Here is a 9,489-nt window from a genome sequence, read left to right on the forward strand (position 1 = left end):
GGTGAGAGACTACTGCGATGTCCACGTAACATCCACTCTGTCCATCAGTTTCTTCGGCACATGTTAGAATTGTATCCAAAAATTACAATATATTCAAAAATCATGTGGGCCACACCACAAGAAACAGTGGGCACTAAGCCTTAGGGCCATAGAAGTTTTCGATCACGCAGATATTTGTCTTTTCCCTTCATCCTAGTGTGAATCACGTTATGAACGGTTCGGATAGAATATAAACATCACGGGAGTCTCCAAATAACGTTTCGGGTGTTCAGTTCAACTGTTTCTTATGGTGGAGCCCACTTGAGCTTTGGATCATCCTCATTTTTGTAATTACATTATAAAATGAGCTGGAAAAAAAAGTAATGGACGGTATGGATGTAACACGAAAATCGTAGTAGGCCCCACAGTTTCGTGACAAACGGGCTCATGAAGGACCATGATATTTTCTCATTGTGCACGTCCCCATCCCACGTACAAAGGAGAGAGAGAGAAGGAGATAGTTGGATTTGTACATTTGTACAGTATACTCAGGTGAAAGTTCTGAAAGTGGGGCCCATTGGCAGGTAGTCCGAATAATTGGTCAGGTGGGCCTCATCAGCAATGGACCATTCCCCGAAAATCTCCACATTGGGAAACTTCCAGCATCTCCACGAGCGGGACTACTTTTCACTGTTTGTCCCGGGCCTATAATGCTCACGTGTCATTTTTTAATTGGCGTTGGACTGGTGTGTTAAATCACCCGTGAGAGTGACAGAGAAAAGGATGAGAGTTTCGGAGATTTGACAAGGTCCCCAAGCCGTTGGATGCAATCCGCGATCACACGATAGAGTGACAGAGAAATGGAGGGAGAGAGAGATCGATATTTGATAAGGGCAAGTTATTTAGGTACCCCGTTCAGGAGACTGGTGGAAATTGACTGGATAGTAGGTCCATATTAAAGATGATGTGACCAAAAAGTGAGTTGGAACAATTTTCAAACATGCTTTAGGTGGGCCACATCTCTATCAACTACCCACCGTTCAATCAAATCTCTCCGTGTCATGACATTTTATTTTTTTTGCTTTCTTTTTCCTATTTTTCTTTTACACACTCACACACGTTACAATGGGTGTTGAAATTACGGTCTGAACCGAGTTAGCCCAGTTATAGCCCGCTCAACACGGCTTGAAAAATCTCTCTTTGACTCAATTTGAAGCTAAGTTTAAGCCAAGTTAAGCTGAATGTTTTTTAGCTAGAAAAAATTTTGAATTAAGTTCGAGTTTACTCGAGCTTGACTTGACTCGTATCAAACCCCAACTCAAGTCAAACTCGGATCAAACCAGTTCGGTGACTTGATGATGTAGAGCGGGTCGCGGACAGTTGCATGACCAAGATGGATCAGAAAAGGCCCGGTCGACGACAGAAGTGATCCGGACCATCGATTTTGATATTGCCTACAAGGTGTTGGATGAAATACATGTAAACAACTGTTGTTGTTTTATATACAATAAGAAATTGAAAGTGCACTCCATGTGTTCAATCTTACCTCGAATTTGGCTCAAACTGGCCTGAGCTGCTAACCGAACCCAACCAAGATGGCCACTCAGGCACAAGGACCGAGCTGAGCCGAGTCGAGTTGTGCCTAGTTGAACACAGTTCAACACATGTACACCTCTAGCTGAAAGCCATGATCTCATTGTTGAAACTCGACTTCAGGAAAGGCAGCCACATTATTCAATCTGCATCCTATATAAGTTGATCATGCTGACATCATCACAAGTCTGAGCAAGCAAGCAGATAATTATGATATCCAAGCTTGTCAGGTTGGGATGCAAATTGTGTGCCGAACCTACTATAGTGGACGGCTATGGTGACCTGAAGCGATTCAATTTGATTCGGGGACATGCCACTATCTTTGCTGGGCCATGCAAGCATATTTAAAAGTTGCTAGGTTGAATAAATATTTGACTAGCCCAATCTTTGATAGCAGTACCTATACTAATAAAATCTTGCTATGTCAGCACACCATGGATGTCCGTGGTCAAGGTCACTATGCAATCCACATCCGGCCTATTGGGCTTACCTTCGAGGTTTGAAGGTGATCTAGCTTAAAAATGAGCCTGGTCATAGTCAAGCAGCCTAATTTATAAAAAATAGGTGAATGGTTTAAAAATATTTAGGTTTTTAAAAAAAAAAAAAAAAGTGAAATTGGGGCTCATGTGCTTAGTGTACTGATCTTAATTTTAGGCCAAGGTATCTATATAATTAGTCCCCATGATCAATGGATTGGATCTCGTATATGATGGTGACAACGTAAGCTTTGCAGTACACCTGTGGGGCCTTACAAAGTTGGCCTGCTCTGATTTTTTACTTACGGTCTGCAGACTGACTATGCACTGCAGATTTATAAATTTGGGCAGAGAAAAGAAGAATAGAAAGGTGGGACATATTTCTACTTGCATAGGTTTTCGTTCCTTTTATTTTTTATTTTTTATTTTTTTTATTAAACACACGCACCCACTCACGCCATGGTAGAATTTCACCATCTATGGATACGCGAACCCTGACCGGGTGTTGAAACTCCCCATAGTTTACCACAGGAGCAAGAGCAAGGATCCTTCTACCTGCATAGGTTGGATATCAGTCACGGCCAGGGACCAGACCCGAAATGACATGATAGATCCGACCCGTGGGAAGGGGCAAACCCACTTACAATAACAATGGGAGCCGTATGGCCCATATGAGCCTGGAATAGCCCAAGACGGGGGTGATCACATGGCGATACAACCCTACAAAGGTGACCGACGATGCCATATACCGTTTAATTAAAACGGTCCATGTTTTCTGACATAGAACGGATAAAATAAGCCAGAGGCCCTTGCTGTATGCGGGAAGACCCGACCGTTACCAGCTCTAGTTTCCAATACAACTTGTAACAAGCATGGTTTGAAACTTCAAAAATGGCTGAAATGCAGTAGGCGGACTCCACTTCCAAAGCTGTGGAATAAGCGTATCCTACAGCACTTTCCGTGGGTGGGATTTATACTGGTGAATGTGGCATCTATTCTGTCTACCAGGATTTACTCACAATGAAAGTAAGAAAGCCTAAAAATTGAGCTGACTCAATGGCGTACAGTGGGTCACGTAGAATTTCATGGCCGAGATGGACCAAAAAAGGCTCGATCGGAGGTAGAAGTGATCTGAACCATCAAAACCTTAAAATGAGCATATCTCGCAAACCGGAATGAGTTATCAGACGTACCAAATTTGCGAGATTTCATCATATCGATAGTCAAATTTTCATTTTATTTTCGTTTTTATTATTTATAGTACGTTTTAGTTTGATTATAACTCTTCATCCGTTGGGCTTTAAGAGTTGCGTCCAATATGAAAATTTCTTAGAATAATCAGGAGAATAGCATGGTTGAGCCCAATAGGACACTTACTATTTTTGTCCAAAAACTGTGTATGTATAGTAGGAATCAGGACCGTCTATAGATAGTAAGTTTACTATTTATAATAAGTCGCGATTTCTAGGAGTTTTTGTTTTAGTTTAATTCCAAAACTTCTTCCTAAGTTTTGTGTCATTATTTAAGAAGGTTAAAAACTCATTTTAATCATCCATCAATTTATTATGAATTTCTAGAAATTGTTCTATTTTCTTATTTTTCTCGTGAATTTGAGACATCTCTGTGATGAGTTCAGAGAAGTTCTGTGAATTCAAAATAATTATCTCCCCTGCATCACTCAACCTTGTGAGATTTTTGAACGGCTGTTGATTGTTTTCTACAGTGTAGCCCACTCAATGATTTATATTCCTGATTGATGCATATTCAAATCATCATGGTAGGGGCTCATTTCATGAACAAAATGGATTGAGTCATACCTAATGTGTTTGATGAGGAAGTAGACCAAATGCCCTACCAAAGAAACCAAAAAGAAGATACAAATCATTTTGTGCTAGAAAAAATATGAGATTTTTTTTTTCTTTATATTCAAATCATCATCACGGGCTGATTTTCTGAGCAAAATGGACTGAGTCATACCACCTGTTTGGTGAGGCAATAGACCCGTGCCCTACCAAAGGAACCATCAGGTATATGAGATTTTTACCACAAAACTGCCCAGAAATTTGGATTTCATCATATAGTGCAGGAACTGATATTCCGGGCAATGATTAATCCTTACCACAAGGAGTTAAGAGCTCATGTGATATGTGTCTCACATCCAACCTATTCACCAGATGAATGCCAATATTATTATTATATGAATCAAATGCATGATGGATCCAATCATAAGGTGTGCCGATCCACAAAAAAATAAAAATAAAAAATAAAAAATAAAAAAATTGCATACACCATTCAAAATATCCTAATTCTAGTGTAGCCCATCCGATGATCTGATTAGCCTGATATTTTCTCTGTGTTATCATCTTGGTGGGGTATATACATTGGACGGATTGGATGCTATATACATCAATTGGGACCAACAAGTCTTGACTTTCACTACTTTTAAAGAAAAAAATAAATAAATGAGAGCATTTCGGTAATTTCATCCCTCAAAAAACACCTCATTATTTGGTGAAATATAAATTCCTCTGAAATTTTGAGGTTAAAATCCCTTCATTTGATTGACTAGAAATCAATGCAATCTCAATCTAACTAGTGACAAAAAAGAAATGAGAGAGAGCACTGCAAAAGCTAATATGTTTGTTAGCCATTGTAGACATGTACAAGATCCACACCGTTCTTTTATTAGGACAAAGGGCCATGTACCAAGGACCACATGATTGAGATGATCCTCACCATTAAATAAACCTTTTGCTTGTCAAATGTTGAACATTAGGTCAGTTAAAGGCTCATTTGAGAGCATGTATTTGGAATGCATTGGATTACAAATCACAAATAAAGGTGATTTTGAATCCTCACTTGTATTTGGCAGCTTGTAAATGAAATGCATTGGAATCCAAAAATATAAATGCTATGAAATTTTGTAGTATATTTACAGAAATTTAAATTTAATTATTAAATTAACTTTAATATTTTTAATTATTATATATATGTGATATTTAATAGAATCATTATAATAATTAAGCCCATTGAAATATATGCTTCAGCAAAAAATAATTAAATTCTAAACTGGGTGGTTCACAAGTATAAAATTACAAAGAAGCAACTAGCCTACAATTTTAAACCATCAATTTACATGGTCGATGTTTGGACTGTTCCGACTATTCTATTGAAATAATTTTAATGATGCAGCAGATACTTTGATTATTTTAGGATATCATCAACATGCCAGTGTATTATGAATTAGTAGCCTAGTGACACATATTTTACAAGTAGGGCCCATTTGGGAGCTTAGATTCTGATTCTAAATCAAGTGGATTCAAAATCAGTGGTATTATCAAATCTTTCAACAATGTTTGATAGCTTATATTTGGAAACCCCATAAAATTACAATATATTAAAATTATGTAGTATATTTAAATGAGTTTGAATTTAATTACTAAATCAATCTCAAATCCCTAATTAATATATATGTAATGTTTTGACACAATGATTGTAATAAGCCCATTAAAATACATACTTTGGCAAAAAATGATGAAATTCCAAGCTTGTATGGACCACACGCATGAGAACAGAACTAAGCAACCATTTAATTGTGTAGTCGATGATACGAATGCACCACCTGTATAATAGATTAGTAGCTTAGTAACACCTATGTTACACGTGTAACTTTTCTACCTTTACAATGAGGAAAGGGAGAGGATTGATAATTTCATAAACAAAGGAGAGATTGTAAAACCCATCAAAAGTGAGGATTTACAATTCCCTAGATTCCAAATACCTCTCAATCCACGCTCCCGAACTACTTCTGAATTTTGAATATCCTTTAGTGTGACTCTCATACCTTTGAAATAAGCAAATAAGGGTGAGGATTGGTAATCTCAAGAAAAAGAAGTAATTGCAAAACCTATCAGAAATGAGGATTCACAATCCCCTAGATTCCAAATACCTCTCAATCCATGCTCCCAAACAACTCCTGAATTCTGAATATCCTCTAGTGTGACTCTCCTACCTTTAAAATGAGAAAATAAGTGTGAGGATTGGTAATCTCATGAAAAATGAGTGATTGCAAAACCTATTGAAAATGAGGATTCACAATCTCCTGGATTCCAAATAATTCCCAATCCATCCTGCCAAATGACCTTGAATTCCGAATATTCTCCATTCCCCTCCAATCCCACCCAATCCATGCTGCCAAACGACCTTGAATTCCAAATATCCTCCAATCCCACCCAATTCAAATCGTCAAGCAACCCATACCCTCCTACCTTTAAAAAGGTGCCAACAAAAATTTGATTCCCAATCATAGCAAAAGAAAGATCTAAAAATAGAGCAAGTTTGGGTATTCCCAATGCACTCAAATACACTCAAATCCATGCTGCCATCCTCGACAATGTTCCTTACCTCAGTGAGCGGTGAGGAGATGTTGTCACCAGGCCCCATGTCCAATCCGGTAGTGGAGATCGAGATCAGAAGGATGTTCTCCATTGAAAGGCTCATAAGATGAATAGGAATTCTCGTCTACGGTATCATCTCCTTCTTCATTTGTAGCAAACTCCATAGAGATTTTGTCTCCCAATTCCAGGGGAAGGGTAGAAAATACTCCCCAAGCAAAGCATATTGATCTAGAAATAGACCTCTCCCCATTCTTCGGGAAGGAAGGAATGGCTGAGGCGAACCAGGAGGAACAAGACAAGAATGGAAGGAACGAGCTTGTTGGGCTTCACTTCAATATGGAACAGTCTATCCGGCCTCTCCAGACAGGTTGTGTGGGACAACAGAGCCCCCGGTTAAGAAGACTACATCACAGAGTAGAAAGACAAACTCTAAGAAGATCCAAGCCAGGAAAACAGTCACCAGCAAATCTCGCAAGGCTCCTCTTCTAGGACCATTAGGCGAATGGAAACACAGGCTTAGAATGGTCAAAAAGAGGTCTATGAAATCAGTAAAGGTTGTTTATGGATAGTTTCCTCATCTGGAATACCCGTGGTATGGGAAACAGGCCCACAATCTCTAAGATTAAGAGGCTTATCTCGACCCACAATTCGAGAATTCTAGTGACTCTCGAGCCAATGCTCAAGGAAGAAAAGAGAGTGGCTATTAGGTTAAAGCTGGGTTTCCATTCCTCTATCTCGAATGGGGATTTGGGTGGCAAAGTTTGGGTATTTTTCAACAACCCAATTCAAATTGTTGTTTCTTCGGCTTCTAACCAAATGCTTATATTCTCTATTAGGTATCAGAAATTTCAGGACCAAGTCCAGGTCTCAGTGGTCTATGCAAAATGCTCCAGGTACTGTTGTAAGGAGTTATGGGCTGAATTGGCTGATCTCTCCAGAACCTTGTCTGGCCCATGGGTTGTTGAAGGCGATTTTAACGCAGTCACTGCCTCGACTTAATGAAGAAGCAATAGGGTGTTTGACCATGCCAGTGCTGCTGAGTTTGTGGATGCAATCAATGCCACTGGCCAAATGGACGTGGGCTTCTCCGGAAACTAGTTCACGTGGTGCAATAACCAAGCTAGAAATGCCAAAGTATGGGTCAAGCTCGACCGCGTTCTGACCAACATTGACTAGACTAATTCATTCCTGCTATTCAACGTGGAGCATCTCCCTCGTTCCACCTCCTCTGATCACGCACCCCTCCTTCTCTACTTTCCCAATCAGCCAATTGGCCCCGCCTTGAAACCCTTCAAATTTTAGAGGATGTGGTTGCAACATGAAAACTTCCAAGATATAGTTAGATCAGCCTAGAAAGATGAAGCCTCGCAGCAGCCCATGATCAATGTATTGCTCAAGTTGAAGAGGACCAAGCTGGCCCTGAAAATCTGGAATAAAAATGTATGCGTCAATGTTATGCAGCAGGTCAAAATGGCTGAGAGGCGTCTTGAGGAGGTTGATCAACGACTTCAAGCAGCAGATGCACAGCTTGGGCCTGATGTTAGCCTCCAAAAGGCTCTGGCGGCTGATAGGGTCAAGCTGGCCTAGGTGAGAAGAAATCTTCTGGAAGCAGAAGGCCAGGAACAAGTGGCTAACCGAAGGCGATAGAAACTCCAGGTTCTTCCATGCTTCAGTCAAAGGGCACATTCACAAGGCACACATCAATGATATCCTGCTAGAATCAGGTCAGCTATTGTCAGATCAACAAGGGATGCAAGCAGAGGCAATTAGACACTTTGAGGAGGCTTTCAATTCAGCTCCCACGCTATCTGTTCCAGATATATTGTCAGTGATTCCCAGCCTGGTTTTGGCTGAGGACAATGACATGCTAATGAAGTTGCCCTCATTCCAAGAAACCCAGCAGGCGGTGCACTCCCTCCCCCTCGATGGTATGTCTGGCCCAGATGGATTTATAGGTGCATTTTTTTCCAGGTGTTGGGATATCATAGGCTCTGACATTCACAAGGCAGCTGAGAGCTTCTTTCGGGGTGAGAACATGCCGAGGGCCTTTACCACTACTATAATTTGCCTCATTCCCAAATCCCTCAACCCGAAGAAACTCTCAGACTTCAAGCCGATCAACCTCTGCAACTGCATCTACAAAATCTCTGCAAAAATTATTTCTTCCCGCTTGAACTCCCTCCTGCTAAAGTTGATCTCTGTAGAGCAAGGGGCTTTCATCAAAGGTCGAGATATCGCTAAAAGCATTGTGCTAGCTCAGGAATCGATTAGAGATATAAGCAGACATGTTCGAGGCAGGAACCTTGTGATTAAGCTCAATATTAAGAAGGCGTATGGCAGGGTAGAATAGAAGTTCCTAAAAGAGGTCCTGTCAACTTTCGGCTTAAACTCTACCTGGACTGAGTTAGCGCAAAAATGCTGGAGCAATTGCTGGTTCTCCATTCTGATCAATGGGGTGGCTACTGGCTTCTTCCGCTCCTCCAAGGGTCTGCGCCAGGGAGACCCCCTCTCCCCTAATCTTTTCATCTTGTCGGCTGAAGCGCTCAGTAGAGGATTACGTCAGTTAATGGACAGCGGCTGGTGCCCTCCATTCAAACTCCGATTAGGCTGCACGCGGATTTCTCACTTACTATATGCAAATGACACCATTCTTTTCCTCAATGGTGGGGCTCGATCCATTCAAGCCATGGATCGTTTTCTCTCATCCTATCAAGATGCTTCAGGGCAAAATATTAATCGACACGAGAGCTCCTTCTTCGTTTCTGGCAGATTCCCCCTGCTAGGGCCAGGGCTATCGATGATCTGTTAAGAATTTCACAGTCCAGGGCCTTCCCAATTTATCTAGGAGTGCCTCTCATTATTGGCAGGGCTGCATGTGCAGCGTTCAAGCCCCTTCTAGAGAAAATAGAAGGCTGCATCTTTGGTTGGAAAGCTAGGTGCCTCTCCCAGGCTAGGAGAGCAGTTCTCTTCCAACATGTTCTGGGAAGTATTCTCATTCATTCCATGGTGGTTTCCCTTATCGCTGTCTTTGTGCTAAAAGAGAT

General features: G+C 40.8%; 1 protein-coding gene across 1 annotated transcript; it reads left to right on the top strand.

Moving 5' to 3' along the window:
• Positions 1-8,195: 8,195 nt before the first annotated feature.
• LOC131254304 (uncharacterized) lies at positions 8,196-8,795 on the top strand. The gene has a single exon (XM_058255296.1). The coding sequence runs from the start codon at positions 8,196-8,198 to the stop codon at positions 8,793-8,795; it is 600 nt and encodes a 199-aa protein (XP_058111279.1).
• The last annotated feature ends 694 nt before the right edge of the window (positions 8,796-9,489 follow it).

Source organism: Magnolia sinica, chromosome 8 (genome assembly GCF_029962835.1).
Source record: "Magnolia sinica isolate HGM2019 chromosome 8, MsV1, whole genome shotgun sequence".
Classification (NCBI taxonomy): Eukaryota; Viridiplantae; Streptophyta; class Magnoliopsida; order Magnoliales; family Magnoliaceae; genus Magnolia; species Magnolia sinica.

Bases quoted from the DNA above. Each gene is read 5' to 3' on its own strand.
- LOC131254304 (XM_058255296.1), top strand. From the start codon at position 8,196: ATGCAAGCAGAGGCAATTAGACACTTTGAGGAGGCTTTCAATTCAGCT.